General features: G+C 52.2%; 1 protein-coding gene, 1 non-coding gene and 1 pseudogene across 6 annotated transcripts; all 3 read right to left on the bottom strand.

Moving 5' to 3' along the window:
- Nucleotides 1-1,717: 1,717 nt before the first annotated feature.
- Nucleotides 1,718-21,613, bottom strand: Zbtb45 (zinc finger and BTB domain containing 45). Of its 5 annotated transcripts, XM_087200849.1 has the most exons (5): nt 21,183-21,613; nt 16,361-16,603; nt 11,375-11,435; nt 6,329-6,702; nt 2,370-4,810 (listed from the first exon to the last, which is right to left on the bottom strand). In XM_087200849.1, exons 4-5 carry the CDS (start codon nt 6,479-6,481, stop codon nt 3,248-3,250), a joined length of 1,716 nt encoding a protein of 571 aa, XP_087056975.1. In that variant the 5' UTR covers nt 6,482-6,702; nt 11,375-11,435; nt 16,361-16,603; nt 21,183-21,613; the 3' UTR covers nt 2,370-3,247. The 5 variants fall into 5 exon arrangements, with proteins under 5 accessions (XP_021101757.2, XP_087056977.1, XP_087056975.1 ...); XM_087200848.1 differs by having other exon boundaries at nt 6,329-11,435; XM_021246098.2 differs by lacking the exons at nt 11,375-11,435; nt 16,361-16,603; nt 21,183-21,613 and adding an exon at nt 1,718-2,361 and having other exon boundaries at nt 3,640-4,810; nt 6,329-6,481.
- LOC110346041 (large ribosomal subunit protein eL13 pseudogene) lies at nt 13,846-14,577 on the bottom strand (annotated as a pseudogene).
- LOC147821319 (U2 spliceosomal RNA) lies at nt 16,124-16,322 on the bottom strand. The gene has a single exon (XR_015447354.1). It is a non-coding gene; the product is annotated as a U2 spliceosomal RNA (small nuclear RNA).
- Nucleotides 21,614-21,652: the final 39 nt, after the last annotated feature.

Genomic DNA, 21,652 nt, shown 5'->3' on the forward strand with positions numbered 1-21,652 from the left:
TCATAGAAAAGATCCAGGCTTGCTGGATGTGGTATCACACATCCATAATCACAGCACTTGGGAGGCTGAGGCATGAGGACAGCCTGAACCACCTAGTGAGACACTCTAAAAAAAAGGAAAAAAAGATTGAGGCGTATCTTGCCTCTACCACAGTAAAGCAATTGCAAACCGTAGGGCAGCTGGGTTATTGGAGAGCTTAGGTGCCACATCTAGCCCAAGCATTACACCTCCTGTATGGGCTAACAAAAAAAAAAGGGAGGACCTGGGACTGGTCCTCAGTGGTGGAAGCAGCCCTTATGGCTGCAAAAAGGACCCTAATGATGGCTCGAGCCTTACACTTCTTTGACCCAGCCTGGGGCATGTGTGCTGGATGGCCGTGTGACCATGGAGTTTTGGGTGAGTGCTATAGCAGAAGTCAGAATGGTTGTGACAACTGACAGGGTTCTGGTTCCAACTATGGAAAAGGGCCCAGAGCTGATACTCACTGAGAAACAGCTAGCTTATGCTGCTCTGACAGCCACTGAGAGCATTACTAAAACAGTTCCTATGGTCATCAAGACCACCTAGTCGATAGCAGGATGGGTCCAAGATTGGGACTGTTGGGGCCGGGGATTTAGCTCAGTAGTTCCACTGCTGCCTTGCAAGCACAAGGTCCCGAGTTCGATCCCCGGTACCAAAAAAACAAACAAAAAATGGGATTGCTAGGCCCCAGAACATTACCGCCCAGATTCCCACATTGGCAGACTTGGGATATATCTGCAGCAGTGCAGCACTTTGCCTACCAGCCTCCTATGGGCAGAACTACAGGAGGTGCTGAGACCAGCGATGCATGTTTTACTTGATGCCAAAGATCTCCCACCCTTGGTCTGTTTATCAGTGACTTGTTGCGGCACCTTGTACTATTGTTGTGGATTACAGGTACAATGAGCCACACTTCTCACCAAGGGAACCATGTGAAGACTCATGAGTTGACTGTGAAGCAAATACGCCCTAGTGGGTGGAGGATGTATTGGGTACCTGAGATGACTGGACTCTTGGCTTTTTGCTTAGGCCTTCTGTTTGCTAGTGAGTCAGCATGCTATATAGCTCACACATTCTCAGTAAATATGCAAACAAGTAGTCTGTGTTATATAATTTTTTGTGAACTTGGGGCTTTATGTGATATATATGAGATTACAATTTCTCAGCGCTGCTCTCCATGCTGCTGAGATAGGCAGGTCAAACATTCCCATGGTTCTGCGTCTTTCCTTTGGGGTGCCTGAATCTTAAGTGAACCTTCCTGGGTTTGACAGGGTATCAAGTGGTCTGGTGGGCCCTGAGCCTCTGGAGTCAACGTCTTCATGCCCCTGCCCTAGGGTCCTAGTCATTGCTGCATCCCACACCTCACATGGCCACCTAACGCTGCTCCTGCACTCATACTCAGAACCCAGCAGCCAGGGCATACTAGGCTGGTCTCATTCACACTCAGAGCAGCTTGGCCCCAAAGAACCCCTCTCCAGGCCCCTCAAAAATAAGGTGTTCCACCATCACAAGAGGGGAGCAGGAATCTAAAGCTGAAAGGACTCAAGTGTGGCTGGTAACTGGAACTGCAGCAAGCAGTGTGGTATTTGTGGAGGAAGTCTGGGATCCCCTCCCCCAGGACCAACTTCATGGGAATGAATGTCAGTCATATATGCCTCAGTGCCCTGATGCCCCAGCCCACTGAGTGCAGAAGGGGTCACTGGTCCAACATCCTTTATTTTTTTGGTACCGGGGATTGAACTCGAGTCCTTGCGCTTGCGCAGTAGGCGGCGAAACCACTGAGCCAAATCCCCGGCCCCCAACATCCTTTATTAGAGTGAATCCACCTGAATCCATCTCTGATGCGTCCACTGGAGGGGTCTCAGGAGCCCAATGAGGGAGGGAAGCCCTGGATGCGGAACCAGAGGCCTCGTTCTGGCCCCAACCCCAGGGCAGCCTGGGAGGGGACACGGATCCCAGGCCCTTGTACTCCGGTCTGGGTCTCCAGGTCAGTTTGGAAGCCTGCTGCTCCCAGAGCGTCCAAGTGCACAGAGAAGACGGTCCGGGGTGGGGAGGGACTGGAGCACGGAGGGGGTGTGGTCAGTCAGGGCGTGGGGTGCGTGGCCAGGTGGCGCTCCAGCAGTGCACGGTGAGAAAAGACTTTGCCGCAGGCTGGGCAGGATGCACGCTCCGGCCGGTGTGTGCGCATGTGCACATTGAGCGAGCTCTTCTGCGTGAAGCGCTTGGCACAGACAGCACACTGGAAGGCACGCACGCCGGTGTGCGTGACCATGTGCTTGAGCAGGTAGTCTCGCAGCGAGAAGGATCGCCAGCACACGGCACACTGGTGAGGTTTCTCCCCTGAGGAAGACAGGCAGCCCGAGTCAGACCAGCTGCCCTCCCCAGGGCCTCCGAACCTCTCCACGGCCCGGTCCCACGTTCTGCAGAGGGCCCTCTCCTGGACCCGAAGCTATCCCAAGATGCCACTGCCTGGCAGGGACCCTCCCAGAAGGGAATTCCGGGCCTGGGTCATCCACTGCCCACCCATACCTGGTCTGGGGCCCTGCCTCCGCCCTGGGCATCCAGCCTTCAAAGTCTGGTTTACCAGTCACTGTTCTGGGCACTGTCCACCTGGCGCAGTACCCTTGCATCACAAGAAACCAGGACACCTCTGCCCCTTTCTGCTGAAGCCTGCGTTGCTCAGAACTCCTGCCTATGCCTACCATGTCTCTAGAGTGAAAGAGGAAGCTGCCTGCCTCGCCTGGATGAGAAGTGAGGCAGGCTGTGTCTGTCCCTAGGGCAGTGATGGCGAACCTTTTAGAGCTTTCAACGATGCAAACAGCCTGCTGTGGTACGCGTGCCAAAGGTTTGCTACCACTGCCCTAGAGTCATCAGGTATTAACAAAAAGCCTATCAGGGGCAGGGCACTACATGGCAGTGACTGTTGGGGTGTGGGAGGTGGGGGGAATCCTGGCTCTTCCCTGGCTCCAGCACCTGGCTCTGGGCACACTCATCTGGCAAAGCTGGTGCTGCCGGGATCCCAGACAGTCTTCTGCAGCCAAACACTGAGCTCCCACGTTCCCTAGCCCAGACCTCAGTCATCAGAACCTCACTGCCAGCTTCCTTCTTGCTCACTCCTGCCCCCAAGAACACCACCTGCACTCCCTGGGGCCTTTCAGCTAAATTTCTGGTTGTCCTGGCAATGGGAAGCTTCCCAGGCTCAAAGAGCTTCCAGACCCACCTGTGATCACCCCTCCCAGCGCGCTCCTTTCTGCTCCTCCCCAGTGCTGTGGAAGTAGCTCCCCATCCAGCCAAAGTCAGAGGGAAGCTTCCTGCAACCCTGGGACCCTTCTTCCCCATCAGGCTCCCAGGCCAGAGGACACATGTCTTTCACCTGCATTCTGCCGTTGTCCTGAGATGGTCCGGCCTCCACCTCCCTAGAGCTCCAAGCCCCTGGGCAGACACACCTGCCCCTTCCCCCCACAGCACCTGCTGCTCTACCCGGGTCTTTCGAGGCACTCGATTTCCAAGCCCCCTGGGGCTGCCAGGAAACCACAAAATCCAAAGCAGCACTGGCACTCACTGCCAGGGCCTTGAATTTCCAAGACCAGGGGCTGCCCCACCCACAGGCCCGCTCACCCGAGTGGATGAACATATGCTTGGTGTAATTCTTCCGCGAGCTGAAGGTCTTGCGACAATGGCCGCACTCGTAGGCGGGCGGCACAGGAGGGGCTGGGGCCTCCCCTAGCTGAGTGTTGGGGGGGTCAGGCTGCAGCGTGGGGTAGAAGGCAGGCCCCGGGGGTGCGGGCGGGCCGGGGGCCCCCAGGTGGAAGGGGAAGAGAGCGACTGGCGGCCCCGGGGTCTTGGCAGCGGGCGGCAGCAGGCGCGGCCCAGCCAGGGCACAGTCGGGCGGCGCAGGGGGCTCAGCAGAGCCGCCCTCTGGGGCCGGGCCGTCCTCCTCCCGCCAGGCGGGCCCGAAGCCGTCCACAAACACGTCCTCGGCAGCCGCGGCCCCCCGAAGGAAGTCCCTGCCCGCGCCGTCGTGGTCTTCGAGGCTGGGAGGCCGAGGCGGCTCCTCTTGCGCCGCGTCCGCTGCCGCCGGGAGAAAGCCGGGTGCGCAGTCAGGGAAAGCGGGGGGCGCAGCGCCCTCACCATCCTCACCATCAGTGTCCTCCTCGGTGTCCTCGTCGTCGTCACCCCTGTCATCGGGCAAGGCGGGCAGGACGGGGCTGGCCGTGGACCCCTCCGCCCGAGTGAGAGCGGCTGGCGCGGGCAGCTGCAGGCGCGCGGGCTGGCGCTGCTTGCGGCTGTGCGCACCGCCCGGGGGGCCTAGGGGGCGCGCGGCCAGCAGGTGGCGCAGGCGGTGGCGCAGCTGCGCGGGAGCCAGCGGCGGGGGCACCGGCGCGGGCAAGAGTGTGGGGGCGCTGGGAGTGCGCGCACGCGCAATGATCTGCGTGCACTCGTCAATGACCGTCTGGATGCGCAGCACCGACGCGGCAGTAAGCACCTGCAGCGCCTCCCCCTGTGCCACCACTAGCGAGCCGCTATAGAGGAACTCTACGAGCTGGCGCACCGTCTGCGCGGGCACCACTGGCGGCACGCGGATCTCCGAGTGGCCGAGCAGCAGCTTATCTTGGAAAAAGGGCGAGCCAGCGGCCAACACACAGCGGTGTGCGCGCAGCGAGGCTTCACGGATGCGCACGGTCACGTCGCAGAAGTGCCCGCCCAGCCTCTGCCCGTTGAGGGTCTCCAGCAGCGAGCGCGAGAAGTTCTGCAGGTGGATGTGGTGCACCGCCTCGGCCACCGCCATCTACGGGGATGGGGGAGATCAGCCAAGGCTTCGCCCCACGCTATCCTCATCACCAAACAGGCCCTGTCAACAGCACCCTTTGCTAACAGCCCTGCAAGTGCCATCTCCAACGCACAGGACACCCAAGAGTCCTCCACAGCCCGCCCCTACCAGGTCCCGAGTCTCTACCTCACTCAGAGGAGACCTTCCTGCAGAAAGAGAATCGTGCCTCCAGTCTGTATTCAGCTAGCTTTGTACTCACACACACCTCCGTTTTCTTTACTTTGGTCTCCCATCCCCACACTTCTCAGCCTTAGTGCAGAGCTAACTTCCCTGCAGACCCAGGTACTGCCTCAGAATGCAGTTACACTAACTAGTAGATACACTGAGGTCTTCACAAGGGCGTGCTGGCAGCCAGGGGGTGGCTGTCTTGTGGGCACAGTGATCTGGGGGTGTGCCTGGTCACAGAGAGCCCAAGGTATAAGACTGCAGAGTTTGTTGGCTGCTGCCCCAAAGAGACGGGTGTTGGCCCAAGGAAAGGCCCACGGCCCAGCTCTTCCTGGTATCTTTGCAGGGCCCGGAGAGAGGGCGTGTAGGCCCCAGTGGGGTAAGTGAGGGAGAAGCAGCAGCAAGTTGCAGCCCAGGAGTGGCTGAGCTTTCCCTTGTACTTCTGTGACCCCTGGACAGGGAGTGCAACCCCAGGGGCCTCTGGGGACCCGAGCGGCTCTACTTCAATGACCAGGCAGGTGACTGGTGCTAGCTGGGCCTTAGGTTTCCATCTGTCGAACAAGGAGGTTACACTCAGCTTATCTCGTAGCAGCTGCACACACCTCCGGTCTACCTACGGGAGACTCACACAGGTCGCACCCCAGACCTATCGGCGCTCCCCGGCCTGTCCCTCTAGCCCACAGACCCAGAGTGGGGCCCGCACTTAATCCTGCCCCTATTCCGTTGGGGTCCATTGGGGTCTCTGCCTGCGCTGCACTCGTTAGGCCCTCCCTTTCAGTGACCCCGCCTGGCTCCCAGACTTGGACTGGCCTGGGCTGGTGCAGTAACTAAGCTTGCTGGGCCCTCCACGTTCCTCGTCTGTCATCCCACGACCATGGCTAGAGCCCTCCTATTTCAGAGCCCTCTAGGGCGACGAGTGAGTCCCTTCGAGGCTCCGTGCCTCTGCACGGGGCGCGAACCGCTGTGGCCACCGCAGGACAGGGCCCTTCCTTCCCGACCCGCCTGCCCACTCCGTGGTCCCCTCGCCACGAAGGCCCCGAGGCTCCTGGGTCTGGAGCTGCGAGCCCGCCTCCGCCTCCTGCCCTTTGCGCCCAGAACCCCGCCCCACTCTACGCACCATGGCTAGCGGCCTTCCCTGCCCTGGACTCCTCGGACCCGCGGCGACAGACAGAGGGGCTCAGGCCCGCGCCCACCTAGGTTTCCCGCCTCCGCGCCCCGATCGCGCAGCGCCCTCTCGCGTTTGCAGTGCGAGCCGAAGCCCGCCCCGGCCCCCCGCCGGCCCAGCAGCAGGGAATGCCCGTTCGACCCCACCTCCTCCTCCTCCTCAGGCACCAGGGCCCGCAGTGGCCGCCTTCTCGACAATGCGAGGGCCGCACTTCCGGGCCGCGACTCCTGCGGAACCCAAGGCCTCTGCCCAGCGAGCGGGCGGAGTGCCGCAGCGCGGCACGTTTCCGGTGTTTCCATGGAGCTCTGCTACCACCGCCGGGCTTCACTTCCGGCTCTCTTTAGACTCGGAACCGGGCTGGAGACTGCGCCCAAACTTGGTGGGTTAGTGGCGGGCCCTCCCGATCTGTCTCACGGCTTGAACCTCGATGACACTTGAGGAAGCGGGTATTTCCACCTTGACGCGAGGCAGCAGAAGCCGGGGTCGCAGGCGGAGGGATGATAAAGAAAGGAACTGTTCTCTGCCGGAAAGGAAAAACAGTTACGAGGCGATGGACCGGCCACATTGCAATTCATGGTCCCGTACTGCGGGTGTGCTGCGGCCTTCTCTAATAAGGAAGAGAGGAGGGGACACCGGAACACTCCAAGCCTGCTTTCTTTCCCTCTCCCCTGTAGGAAGAAACCGGCCTGGCCCCTCAGCCAGCATTATGTATTCTGCCCTTTTCCTAAACTGAGGGTTGCAAAAGCGGCTTGTCTCTGAAAAAAATTCTAACTTGAAGTTCCATGTTGCCCTGCCCACTACAGAAAGTGAGCAGCCAGAAACCGAAGATCAAAAGTCACCAGAGGAAACAAACAAACAAAAACTATTGAGTTAAAAGTCACCGGAGGAGAAGGAATCTGGGAGGAGCGGCCAGGAGAGAGAAGGGCTTCCGTCTGCAAAGGCCCGGAAGTGGAGTGGTGGCCAAAGTCCCCATGACCCAGACCCACTATGTGGTGGGCTGATCAATCTGTTCTTCAGAGTGGCCCCTTGGTCACTTGGTGAGCATAGATACTAATGGGCTAGATGATGTGGATGAAGCCCTGGTTTGGATCTCCATATTAAGATAAAAAAAAGATAATTCCAACATTCAGGAGGCTGAAGCAGGAGGATAACAGAGTTTGAGGCCAGTCTTGGCTTCATAGTGAATTCAAGGCCAACCTGAATTACATACCTAAATCCTGTCTCAAAAGACAAACCAATAGGGCCAGGGATTTAGCTCAGTGGCACCGTGCCTGCCTCAAGGTCCTGAGTTGGAACCCTGATACAACCCCCCCCCCAACAATAGGTAGTAATGGGCTGGAATTGGGCAGAATTGCAAGATCAGAAGATCCAGGGCCTTGGTGTACCTCACAACCCTGCTTTAGGTATGGAGTCCAGTGTGGGGCTGACACCTCCACTTCCAAGAGTAAGACAAGGTAAGGATGCCTGTCCCCTACCAGCACCTGCCTGGCAAACATGAGGTCCTGAGTTCGATCCCCAGTACCATAAAAACCCCCAAACAAAAAAACAAACCCAAGTCTAGCTGAGCATGGGGCATGATGACTACACCTATAATCCCAGCACTCTGCGAGGCTAAGGCAGGAAGATCCCGAGTTCCAGCCCAGCCTGGGCAATGTAGTTATTTAGGGAGACTCTGTCTCAAAATAAGAAATAAAGAAAAGGAGCTAAGCATGGTGGTGCATGCCTGTAACCCCAGCACTCCACAGGCTGAGGCAGGAGGATTGCCATGAGTTTGAGGCCAGCCTGAGCTAAGTAGTGAGACATTGTCCCAAAATAAATAAAGAGCTGGGAATGTAGCTCAGTATAAAGACACTGGATTCATATTCATTCACTGGAATCACTGAGTTTGATTCCTGGTACTGAGAGGAAAAAAAAGATTGAGAAAATCTTATTTGTGCTGTGCTCTCCCAGTCCTCAGTCTGATCTGTCCATTGCACATGATCAAAGGTAAGGGGGGGCTTGTTCACACTGCCAACCTTGACAGCCCCCTCAGGTCTATGATCACTGCTGTCCAGCAGCACAGGCCCCGTGCTGTGCCCAACTCCAGGCTGGTTGATACGGTTCCCTCTGTCCGTAGTACCTTCTCCTTGGATGTTACCACCTCTCCTTCAATCTGCTTGACCTCAAGCTTCCTCCCATATTCCACCATGAGGTTAGTGAGGGACCTTTTGGACCACTGCTCTAACACAAATGGACAGACAACCGCTCCACCCTGCCCTGGGATGCCACTGAGCTTGACCCTGCAGGATTATATTTTTTAGAGGGGGAAGGGGAAGTGTTTTTTTGGAAATAGGGTCTCCTTATGTAGTTCAGGTTCAGGCTGTCCTTGAACTCTATGTAGCGCAGGCTAGCCTCAAATTCATGGCAATCCTCGTACCTCAGTCTGCTGAGTACTGGAAGTACAGGCATGTGTCACCATGCCAAGCTTGACCTGTGGAATTCTAAGACACTGCAAGTCAAGCTAGTATGGTGGAGGCAGGACTATAAAAACAGTTCTCTCTGGGATTCTGTGCAAAATCCCCAGAGACTATAAATATGATCATATTAGCTGGGTAGCTCAATCTCATGACAAAGGGAGCTTTGGAGATGTAAGAAGTTACTAATCAACTGATCTTAAAATACGAGTTGATCCTGGATTATTTGGGCAGTTCTGAGGTAATCACAAGGGCCTTTAGAGGCAGAAAAGAAGGTAAAGAGACTTGAAGTAGGAGAGCAGTTCTGGAGGCTTTGAAGGTAGAGCAGTCCACATGTTGGAATAAGGGGGTGGAGAATCAGGAGAGTCCCAGGCAGCAGCTGCCAGTAAGAAAATAACTGCATAGGACTGGATTCAGCTGACACCCCAAAGCTAGGAAGCTGCAACTGTCAGGTAGGAGCTTACCTGGCTATGCCTATTCCAGACTTTGTGAGATCCACTGCAGGGCCTGCCTGGCTTCTTATCTGGGGAGTGGAGTGACAAGGATGGTGCTTTATGTTGCTGAGCTTGTGGCAGTGTGTGGCAGCAGCAGTAGAAAACAAGTACAGTGTGCATCTTATGAGATGCAGGCCCATGGGAAGTCTTGGTACACTAGTTGTTTTCATCTGGTGAATGCATCTCTGTCACCTCTTGCCCAAGGCTTCACTGCTGCTGAGCCAACCTTCCTCAGGCATTTCTGTGATCTCAGTGCACATGGAGCAGCTGTCACTGCGCCTTACAAAGTAGAGGCACTGAGGAGGTAAAAGTGGAAGCCATGGAACCTCGAGGGGTGGCACACTCAGGAGGCTAAAGCAGGAGGCTCACAGGTTCCAGCCAAGCCTGAACAATTTAGTGAGACTTTCTCAAAATAAAAAAATAGAGCAGGGAGTGGTGGTGCAGGACTATAATTCCAGCATTTATGAGGATGGCTGGGAGTTCAAGGCCAGCCTAGGCTACAAACCAGTAAGTTCAAGGCCAATCTGAACTACACAGTGAGACCCTGTCTCACAAAAAAAGGAATTAGTGAATTCTCTTTTTTTTTTTTTTTTTGTACCAGGGATTGAACTGAGGACCTTGCGCTTGCCAGGCAGGTTCGGTGCCACTGAGCTAAATCTCTAGCCCCTGATTTAATTAAATTTTAAAAGTGCTGGGCATATACCTCAGTGTGAAGGTCCTGGTTTAAATCCCTAGTACTACCAAGAAGAAGGAAAAAAGTTACGGCTGGAAGAGGTCCAGCTGTTTCTGGACGGGCAAAAGGGCATCTAGAAAGGTGTGTGGGGAAGGGCCCTCTCTTAAGTGAGGAGGTGAAGGTCTATGGGCTTCCTCGTGTAATGTCTGGGGAGGGTTGTACACCATGGCACATCATGCCACGCCATGCCACTGCTCTGCATCCCCCTTCCCTACACTTGCAGAGTGGTGGCATGGGGGTGGTGGTCTTGGCAGTTTGAGGGGCTATTGGGAAGGCAGGAGCTCCTGTGGTGGCAGATGCAGGACATCCAGCTGGACAGATACCAGGTAGAAAGGAGAGGACCCAGGTGGCTTCAGGTAAAGATGTTAGGCCTGAGGAAAGAGGCCTAGAGGATGAGGGAGAGGTGGAGGTTCTGGCTGGGAGGCCAGGGTGGGCCCAAGGGTGGAGAAACCCAAACTTTGACCCTTCTGAGCAGCCAGGGGCAGTGAAACTATGGCTTCTAAGAGAAAATACTCATTAGCTTCTCTCTGCAGACATTTTGAAGAACAAATGAGTATAGCTGAAGACACTGGTTTACAGATATTGAAAATTTTGGCTGGGTGTGGTGGTACACACCTACCATCCCAGCACTTGGGAGGTTGATGCAGGAGGATCGCTGCAAATTTGAAGCCAGTTTGGACTACATAGTGTGTTCAAGGACACCCTGAAGTTCAAATGAAGAATTTCCCTCAAGACACAACTGAAAAGGAAGGAAGGAAAAAAAGGAAGGAATGAAGGAAAGAAAGGAAGGGAGGGAGAAATTGATTTCAGGCCAAACCCAAGATGGGAAAGGCAGGCACCAGGAGGGAAGAAGCTGTGAGGTCATAAGGACTGTTGTCTGAAAGGAGTAGAAGTCAAGCTGCAGGGTGGTCCAGGGCCTCCCTCTCCCCAGGTGCTAAGGCAGGACCCCTCTGACGACGTGTCAGAGGACAGACAGCTCTCTCCGAGGTCCGTCTACCCCCATCACTGCCAGGCCAGCTTCTCATCCAGGACCACCCTCTGGCAGCTCTGTCCACGGTTGGAGCCCAGGACTCACGTCTGTATGTGCACAAACCAGGCAGATGGGCTGGAGGCTGAAGGGGTCTTTGCAAGGGAAGGGACAGTAAGAAATGGGAGGAGGCACAGCTTCCACTACAGAGCCTCGGAGGCTGCAATTTACGGAGGTGCTGGAGGAGAGGCCCAAGCTGGGCCCTCTAGAAGCCTATAGAAGGGCTAGAAGCAATGGATGGGGCCAGGCAAGGTGACTTCAGGGTTTACCGGAAAAGTAACAACAGCCAGCGAGATTAAGGGTAAACAAAAGGAGGGGGGACAAGGAATACCTGCAAGGGAGAAAAGGTCTAATGGCCTTTCACATGCAAGAGGATGTGTGGGCAGCCCGGGGACCCAAGCCAGGACAAAGGCTCTGTCCCAGTGCCTGCACCCTGCTCTGGATGCCCCAGGCCAGGAGTTCCCCACCCAGGGCTTTCCACTTACCGGCTTACTCACAGTTTCAGTACTGTGCTGGAGTGTAAACTCTTCTCCATCCTCCTTATCCCTGTTGAGGCAGGTGTGGAACCACTGAGCGAAATCCTCGGCCCTTGTTGAGATCCCTCACTCAGTCGTGTATCATGGGTCCTTGTTCTGATCCTGTCCCCACAAACCTAATACCACTATTGATTTGCAGGTTCTGGGCCTCCCATATAAGTGGAACCATACTGTAGGGAGGTCTTGGTCTCTGCCTCAGGGCCTGGTCCCTTTTGTTTGGATCCCTCTCTCTATCTGGTCTGATTGTTCAGGGTTTCTCACTCAGGAATGTCTGATCTGAGTTTCGCTTCCTGGCCTGAGCCAGCCACCAGCCCTGTGCTTCTGGCTGCCTTCTTGCTGGACACCTGATGGCAGGCTGTTGGGAGAAGTGTCACTCTGTCACCATGTCACTGTAGACTCCCTGGCCTCAGCCCTTCAGCAAGGCAGCTCTCTGCCAGCCTCTTGTGTTGAATACAGTGACAAACTTGTCTCTTTCCCTAGGAAGCATTTTTTTGCAGACAAGGGTGGAGCTCCTCATAGCCCCTATCCAGAAGCTTCCTAACTCCTCAGCATACTTGGTTCACAGCCCCCTGTCACTGCCCCAGATAGGCCTTGACAGATGGGTTGGCCCTGCTAGGGACTATCCCAGGGTCCTCAGGTCCTTTCCTTTGATGGATCCAGGGGCCTGGCCCCGGTCTAAAAAAGGTAAGTTGCTAGGGGCTGGGGATTTAGCTCAGCGAAAAGTCCTAAATTCAATCCCAGGCACCAAAAAAAAAAAAAAAAAAAAGTTAAAGTTCACATAACACAAAAGTAACCATTCTTTGTTTTGAGACAGGGTTTCACTATGTAGTCCAGGCTGGCCTTGAACTCACTGTGATGCAAGTGCTTCAGGCTCCTGAGTACTGGGATTACGTAGGTGCACACCACCATGCGCAGCAAAAGTAGTCCTTTCCTCCCCGCCGCCCCAGTATTGGAAATTGAACCCAGGGCCTCTGCACTAAGTTTTATCCCCAGTCCTTTTTTTATTCTCTGAGGCAGGGTCTCATTAAGTTACCCAGGCTGGGCTTTGGTTCAAACTTGTGATCCTTCGCCTCAGCCTTCCAGAATGCTTACAGGTATGGGCCACCAGTGCCTGCTTAGCCATTCCTTGCTCCATTCCTTGCTCCATTCTTGGTCCCTCTTGCCCTCTCCTCCCTTCCCCTCCCCTTCCCTCTGTTCCTTACTTTCTGTACTGGGAACTGAACCCAGGGCTTCATACAAGCTAGATAAGCCCTCTACCACTGAACTACATCTCTGTTGGGAGCAATTCTACATGATTTTGGGGAAAAATCATTTCACAATTAAGTCATGATTAGGACCTAGTTTTCCTGTCTGCAGGCCAGCTATGGCAGGTTGAGACATAACTCCACCTTTGTCTCCGGTCACACCTAAAACCTCAATGGTCCAGCGTTGCTGTGAGGCTCCAGGACAAGATTACACCAGCTGAGGACATCCCTCCCGGGAGGAACAAAATCTTCATCTGCATAGTTCTTCATTGTAGGATTTTCACCGCAGCTGCCACCGCTGCCCTGAGTGACCTTTTACCTTTGTTACTCTCCCAGTGTACTGAACTCTGCCCTGAGTCATCTGTTACATTTGTTTCTCCCGATGGACTGAATAAAGGTGCAGCAAGCTCAGGGGCTTTTGCTTTTGCCCCCCAGAGCAGCACTGATCAGGCCCAAAACTCTGCTTCTTCTCTAAGTCTTCTTTCTTCTACATTTCCTGTCTAATAAGTTAATTTGCCTTGTGCTGCTGTGGCTGCCAAGAGGCTAGGACTCACTGCAGAGGTTCTAGTAATGGCCCTTTCCCTGCTGCCTGCACATCTTCACCTGTTTTTTTTTTTTTGTTTTTTGTTTTTGCGGTATCGGGGATTAAACTCAGGACCTTGCACTTGTGAGGCACTGAGCTAAATCCTTGGCCCTCCACCTGTTTGTTTTTTTTTTTTTTTGGTACTGGGGATCGAACTCGGGTCCTTGCACTTGCAAGCTCCACCTGTTTTAAATTTTTTATTGGGAGACTTAATCTCATAAAATTGCTCAGACTGGCCTTGAGCTTACAACCCTTTTGCCAGCTAAAAGTAATCATTTTAAAACTTTATTCATGGCATTGGAGGTTGAACCTAGAGCTACATCCTCAGGACTTTTCATTTTTTATTGAGTCAGTCCTGCTATGTAGCTTGGGATTGTCTCAAACTAGTGATCTTTCTGACTCAGTTTCCCTGATAGCTAGAATTACAGGGGTATACCACCCCACCAGGCAAAAGTAACTATTTTAAACAATTCAGTAGCTTTTATTATGGCCACAATGTTGCATACCACCACCTCTTATATAGTCCAAATATTTTTCTTGACCCTCCTCCAGCCCTTGGCACCGTTAACCTTCCATGTCTATAAATTTGGATTTTAATTTTTTTTTAGATTTTCTGAGCATTTATTAGAAGACCCCAACAGTGCTTTATTTTTTCTTCTCAATGACCTCGCTCCAATTTCCTTGCATCTTCCTGGATGCTGGAGTCTGGCATTGGCACTGGCCATGTGAGGCTGATGAAGGCCTTGAAGTTCTTCTGTTCCTCTGAGATGATCCTGGTCTTTTTCTTCTTGCAGATGTTCTGGATGGGCATCACTGGGATGTCCAATTTGGTTTCTTCTGCAGAGCTGTCTCCCTTCCTGAGTTAAGGGGACAATGTGGCTGCACATTGCCCTATGGGACTCAGTGGGTTTGCTCGGCCTCCTTGGGTCCACCAAGATGCCAATGATCTGGACCACCTTCTTGTGAATGCCACCCATAGCTCCTCCAGACTGAAGCCTCTGCCGGCTTGGATCTTGGTGTGGCACTGCACCTGGGGTGTGGTGCAGTAGGCCAGTGGGTCAGGACGCAGGGCAATGCAGCACTCTTGCCTGCCAGGCCCTGCGCCTGCGGACCTTCTGTACCTGCTGGTTGAACCACGCAGCCACAGGCCTCTGACAGTCCTTGAGGAAATGGGTTTCAGAATCACGAGTGTAGGGGACAGGGGAAGGGGACGTTACCAGAACCTCTGCAGTGAGTCCTGGTCTCCTGCGAGCCACGGCAGCACACGGCAAATTACAGGAAAGGTAGAAAAATGAGACTGAGAAGAAGCTGAGCTTTGGGTCTGATCAGTGCTGCTCTGGGCGGCAAAGACAAAAGCCCCCAGTTTACCACACCTTTTATTCAGTACCTCGTAACAAATGACTTGCAGAGAATTCAGTACATCTGGAGAAACAAATGTAACAAATGACTTGCAGAGAGTTCAGTAGTTCACATTGGGATAAACAAGGTGTAACAAAAGGCTTGCAGAGAGTTCGGTACATCTGGGGTAAACAAGATGTTAACAGTCCAAGAACAACGAGGAACTGAGCAGATGTTTGTTCTCCCAGGATGTTTCTTGTCCTGGAGAATCACAGCATCACTGGATCACTGAAGTCTCAGTTGTGACCGGAGGCCAAACTGGAGTTATTCTGTAGCTGGGCTGTAGGCAAGAGAACTAGGCTAACCAAATGATTTTTCCCTAGAATTATGTAGCATTGCTCCCAACACACGAGGTCCCAGACCAGCTGAGTAGAAAGCTGTGTATTTTCATACTATGGATATTTCGTGTAATTGAAACCATACCTTATGGTCTTTCGTGTCCAGTTTCAAATTCATTCATTCACTCATTCATTCATTTGTACAAATTGAAAGGAGGGCCTTCACACTAAGCTACATCCCCAGTTCTTGTAATATTTATTTGTTTATTTATTTATTTATTTATGTTTTGGCACTGGAGATCGAACTCGGGACCTTCCACTTGCCAGGCAGGCGGCAGAACCACTGAGCCAAATTCCCCACCCATGTAATATTTATTTTGACAAACAGATGAAGGAGAGTGTTTATTGGAAATAAAAAAAATAGCTACTGGAGCTGGGCATGGTGGCACATGCCTGTAATCCATCACTGGGGAGGCTAAAGCAGAAGGATCTCTAGGAGTTTGAGGCCAGCCTGGATTACACAGCAGAGTTCAAGGCCAGCCAGAATTACATAGCAAGACCCTGTCTCAAACCAAAACAACAAACAAAAGGAAACTGGGATTTAAAAAAAAAAATCTGGGGGCTGGGGATTTAGCTCAGTGGTTTGGCCAACTGCTGTGCAAGCAAGCGCAAGGACCCGAGTTCAATCCCTGGTACCAAAAAAAAAAAAAAATCTGGTTAGTCTGCATTTTAAATTCCTTGAAACTCAAGAATTTGGGGAAGGAAAAAAAAAATTTAGGGAAGGGTTGCCATTCAGCCTTGAATATGAGGGGGGTTGCATTCCATGTTACGTCTACTGATTATACGATTTTAGTTCTTATCAATATGGCTGATCGCAGGGTGTGGAGGCTGGTGACACAGGCCTGTAATCCCAGCACTCTGGAGGCTGAGGTAGGAGGATCACTGTGAGTTCCAGGCCAGCGTGGGTCACATAGTAAGTTCAAGGCAACCTACACTACAAAGCTACAAAAAAAAAAAGGCTGATCACCCAACTCTATTTCAGGCCCATTCCCTAGCTAGCTCCCTATTCATTAGCCAACTACACTGTCTTTGATGTTATCACAGAGTGTTCTCCTATAAGCAAGAACCCAGCCAAGTGTTCCCCTGAAATATAGTTCCCTTTGGGAAGGTAGACTGATGCCAAGGCCAGGTGTGGTGGTGCACACCTGTAATCCCAGCACTTGGGAGGCTGAGGCAAGAGGATTGCCACAGTTTGAGGCCAGCCTGGACTGCAGAGACTCTGTCTCAAAAAAATAAAAGAGTGGTGAAATTACAGGTATGTACTATCCTTGCTCCAATATGCTTTCTTGTATTAGATACTACACTTGATCTTAGCCAAAAGGCCGAGAAACAATACAGTCTTGTATTAGAGGCAAAGAAAATATACACTCACTGTTCTGGAGGGGAAAGTCTAAAATCAAGGTGGTAGCCAGTTAGCTTTGATTTGGTTTGCAGATTCTTCTCTTGGTTTGTCAGGGTGGGTGGTGAGAGCTTCCAGGTGTCCCTTCCTATAAAGGCACCAATCATCATCGGGCTCTCTTCTCATAGTCTCATCTAATCATGATTATCTTCCAAAGGTCTCATTTCCAGACACTGTCACATATGACGGGGCAATTTAGTTCATAGCAGTGATACACTGAAAAAAGGCAATTTTAAGTCAGAACACAGATCTGAAGACATTGGTTTTGAAGGTTGGCATGATACAACCATGAGCCCAGGAAACCTAGAGCTAGCAGAAGCTGGTAGAGGCGGGAAGGGTCCTCTCCTGGCCTTCAGAACTGTGAGAGAATAAATTTCCATTTTAAACCACCAAGTTTGTGGTAATATGTTACAGATGCCACAGGGAATTACTAGAGAAATGATGGCAATTCCAAAGAGCAACTGGGAGTGCTAATGCTGTTCCTACCAGAACCGCACCTATGTCCCTCCTTTGCGTCCCACCCTACACTCACCCATTCTCAACCTGGAATTCAGATATGCCACCTTCTGCTAAAACCTTCTGCCAGCTTTCATGGCAACTGAAGAGACACTCAGCCAAGAGCCATGCATGGAACTCCTCATGGCAAGATCTGTGGTGATAGCAGCACAGCAGGAGGGAAACCCAAATGCAGTCAAATGCAGCCTGGGTACACTTGTAGTCCCAACTACTTGAGAGGCAAGACAGGGGGATCATTTAAGCCTAGGAGTTCAAGGCCAGGCTGGGCAACATAGGGAGACCTTGTTTAAAGAAAATGTGTAGGAGGGCCAGGGATTTAGCCCAGTGGTTCCGCCGCCTGCCTTGCCAGTGCAAGGACCCAAGTTCGATCCCTGGTACCAAAAAAAAAAAAATGTGTAAAAAAAAAAGAGCCAACTGTAGAGTGTTCACATAATGAGATCCTACACAAGGGCAGGGAAAGCACTAGGGCCATATGCCACTGTGGATATTAGCTGAGGGGTAGAAGGCAGAATGAGAAGTGAAAGTCCCGTGTATTTCCATGAATAAGCAAAGTTCATCTGTGAAATCATCATGACAGTGTGACAGCTATGAGCAGCATGAAGGGCTTGTGAGACTAGGCATTTTTTTTTTTTTTTGGCATGTTCATTTTTTGCTACCAGGACTGGTTATGTGGGGTGCTTGCTGTACGTATATCTGCATATTATGAGCGTCCATGAAAAGACTAAGAAGGGGGCCAGGGATTTAGCTCAGTGGTGCTGTGCTTGCCTTGCAAGCACAAAGTCCTGAGTTCGATCCCCCATACCAAAAAATATATATATATAAATAAATAAATTAAAGAGATTAATAAGGGCTGGGCATGGTAGTAATCTCAACACTCTGGGAGGCTGTGGAGGACTAAAACTTTGAGCCCAGCCAGGCATGGTGGCATACACCTGTAATCCCAGTCCTTGGGAGGCTGAGGCAGGAGGATCACTGTGAGTTCCAGGCCAGCTTGAATTACATAGTGATAACTTGTCTCAAAAAAAAAAAAAAATCGATATCAGCCTGAGCACTGTAACAACCTAGGGAGACAAAAATAAAAAGGGCTGGGCTGGGGATTTCGCTCAGTGGCACTGAGCCTGCCTCACAAGCACAAGGTCCTGAGTTCAATCCTTGGTACCAAAATAAATAAATAAAAGAAAAATAAAAAGGCTGTGAATGTACTCAGTGAGAAGGGACTGGGTTCAATACCCAGAACCAGAAAAAAAGAAGTTATAAAGCCCATAGATCCAAGCCAGACATGGTGGCACATGCCTATAATCCCAGCACTCTGGAAGGCTAAGAAAAGTAGACAGCAAATTGGATCCCAGCCTGGGCAATTTAGTAAGACTTTGACAAAAAGTGTGTGTGTGTGTGTGTGTGTGTGTGTGTGTGTGTGTGTGTGTGTATGGGTGCTGGGTATTTAGGTCAATGTGAGACTCTGGGTTCATTACCCAGTAGTTACTGAAAAATAGTCCACAGGTCCGGGTTGGCAGTGTAGCGCTCTGAGGCAGAGTGCTTGTTTAACATACGATATATCTGGGGTGAGCTCCAGTACCCAAAACAAAATAAATAAAAAGCAAAAGCAAAAAAAAAAAAAAAAAAAATCCGTAGGGCCAAGAAGCAGATTAGTGGTTGCCAGGTGAGAGGAAGTAGGTTGACGGTTAAGAGACTGCCCTTTGGGGCCATGAAAATGTTTTGACACCAGACAGAGGTGGTAGTTGTGTAACACTGTGAATGTATCTAATGCTACTGACTGTACTTTCTCCCCTGGTATTGGGACTGAACTCAGGGCCTCAGGGATGCTAGGCAAACATTCTACCACTGACACATATCCCCAGCCCTTTTTATTTTTTTAAGACAAGGTCTTGTTAATTCACTAAGTTTTTGATGGGATTTGAATTTGTAATTCTCCTGCCTCAGCCTGATGGGATTACAGGTGTGTGCCACCAGGCTCATCTCTTCTGGAAGTTCTGAGGGAGAATCTGTCCTGTGACTGTCTACTGGCTTCTTGTGACTCCTAGCAATCCTTGACAATCCCTGGTTTATACATATATAATTCCAATCTCTGCTTCTGTCTTTACATGTATTCTCCCCATGTATGTCTCCCCTCTTCCTTTAACCAACCTCCTATACCAGAGATTGAACTCAAGACCTTGTGCTTATGAGGCAGGTGTGGCACCACTGAGCTAAATCCCTGGCCCATAAAAAATTTTTATTAGTACCTGTTTGCATTACATAATGATTGCATTCATCGTGGTGAGTTGGTGCATGACAATGCATCTTAATTCATTTCATGCCTCCTCATTTTTTTTCTTTGAGACAGGGTCTTGCTATGTACTTCAGGCTGGCCTTGAACTCACTATGTAGCCCAGGCTGGCACCAAACTCAGTGATCCTCCTGCCTCTCAGACTCTTGAGTGTGGACCACCATGCCTAGCAACTTTCTCTTTTGTTTTGTTTGAGACAGGGTTTCTCTCTGTAGCTCAGGCTGACCTTGAACTCGTTATGTAATCCAGGCTGGCCTTGAATTTGTGGCAATCCTTCTGCTTCAGCCTCCTGAGTGCTGGGATCACAGGCATCCGCATGCACCACCAGGCCTGGCATTCTGTTTTCTGAGATAGAAAGTCTCACTACTTTCTTTCACTATTTAGTCCAGGCTGGCCTCAAACTATGTAGCTCAGGTTAGACTCCAATTCGCAATCCTCTTGCCTCAGTTTCTAGTGCTCGGTTTATAGGTGTAACCACACCCTTTTCCTGGCTCCTCCTCCTTGTACAAGGTCTTGCTATTATGCAGTTCTGGCTGGCCTCCAACTCACAGTGATCATCCTGCTCAACTTCCCAAGTGGTGAGATTTTAGGCAAGCACCACCATGCCCTCCAGCCCTTTTTAATTTTTTAAAATTTTTATTTTGAAAGAGGGTGTCATCAAGTACTAACTTGCCTCTCCTGGGGTCAAACCTGCCTCGGCCTCCCAGAGTGTGGGTATTACTGCCATATGCCATCATGACCCAGCTTGACAAATGTCCTAATAAAAGACAGAAGAGGGCCAGGGATTTAGCTCAGTGGTTCCACCACCTGCCTTACAACCGCAAGGACCTGAATTCGATCCCCGGTACCAAAACTAAATAAATACAAGACAGAAGACACATTAACAAAAAGACCATGTGAAGACAAAGAGATTAGGCTGGGTAGCCATGTTTTTAGGAAGTGGCTTTGGGAGGTGATACTTGAAGGTGGGAAGAAGAGCCAGACACAGTCTGGGGAAGACAGGTGGCTGTCTGCGGGCAGGTGTCCAACTTGGGCAGTGGGCAGTTAGCCCCTGTATATCACTTTCCCCTACAAGCCCTGCCTGCAAGGCCAGGACCAGGAAGACAGATGCTCTGCAGAGGTCGGTAAGGAGCAGCGGGACAAGGTCTGGCTCCTTGGGAGGCAGCCAAGGTGCACTCCTACCCCTTCACATCTGTCCAGACTTGGGACGCCTGGCTCCTTAGAGGGTCTGAGTGAGGTCCAGCCCCCTGGCCTTGCCCTCTCCGCACCAATCCCAGCTGGCTCCCTGACTTCACCTGCACCGATCTTTCCTGCCCCGTGTTGCACCATGCCACCTGCATTTTCCCCATCTGGACAAAAGGGAAGCCTGTAGCAGGGGCGGCAACAGCAGTGCCAGGGGACCAGCCTAGCTGTAGTCACTCCCACCTCTCCTTCCCGGTGTCTTCACTCTTTAGATCCCTATTCAGTCCCAGGACCTTTGCACTTGTTTTAGCCCAAACTGTTCTTAGTGCAGGGGTTTGTGGGTAGCTGCTCTTTACCATCACCATTTTAAAAACTTTGTTTCTTAGTGCCTAGGCACCCGAGCCAAAGGTCCCCCAGCCCTCCCAAGTGCGCCGCCAGCAGAGGCAGGGAAGGAGGGTCGCAGCCAGGCCAGAGTGGGGGACGAGCTGGGGCCACACGGACCGAACAAAGGCAGGCGGGGACAGAACCCCGGACCGCACCCCGGCCGGGAACGGAGACCACACCTAGGCGTCTGGGAATCAGAGGGGCAGCGCTGGGGTCCGATCCTGAACTCGGGCCCCGGTGCAATGCCCAGGGCCGGCTCCACAAGGGCCAGCTTCCGCCGCGCCGGGTCCTGCGGAGGGTTCCTGTCTGCAGGACCCTGCTTCCCCTCAGAGATACTCTCTCCCCACTGATCCCGCTTCCTTCTCAGACAAGATTCCTCTCCCTGTTGATCCTGTTTTATTCACTCAAACACAATTCAACACAGACCTTGCTTCTCTTCTGGAAAAGCAGCAAAGTAGAAGAGCGGCTGGCTCACAACGTGGAGGAGACTTTCGGAGGCTGGAAGGAATTTTACAGACTGGCTGCCTGTAGTTCCCGGTGAGCTGTTTCATTTGTCAAGGTCCTGTGTTTCTTATGTTAACAAGCGTGTTAGCATCGCGTCTGTGTTCAGAGAGAGGTGCTGTACACTCTTCTCTGAGACCCAGCGCCCGGGACTCCAACTAACTGTGACCCATAAGGCAGGAGACAGGCCAAGCCGGTGGAGAGGCAGAGGAATGAGTAGAAGTCCGCACTGCTCCTGCGTGCGAGCATCCTGTCGCCAGCTCTTGGTGTGCTCGTGGGTAGAGCTGGGGAAATCTCGCTCTAGCAACTGAGCACGCGTCTCACCGACCCTTTCGGACGCGGCGGTGACTTTACAGACGTCCCGCCCCGCGACCCAAGGGTTGGCCAGTAAGGGA

This window comes from Heterocephalus glaber, unplaced genomic scaffold (genome assembly GCF_053883595.1).
Source record: "Heterocephalus glaber isolate CG9 unplaced genomic scaffold, H.glaber_assembly_v1.0 deba00001745, whole genome shotgun sequence".
Taxonomy (NCBI): Eukaryota; Metazoa; Chordata; class Mammalia; order Rodentia; family Bathyergidae; genus Heterocephalus; species Heterocephalus glaber.

Excerpts from the sequence above, each read along its gene's own strand:
- Zbtb45 (XM_087200849.1), bottom strand. The coding sequence starts at position 6,481 with ATGGAAACACCGGAAACGTGCCGCGCTGCGGCACTCCGCCCGCTCGCT. Across the intron at positions 4,811-6,328 it reads TGCCTGAGGAGGAGGAGGAG|ATGGCGGTGGCCGAGGCGGT; the intron begins GTGGGGTCGAAC and ends CCATCCCCGTAG.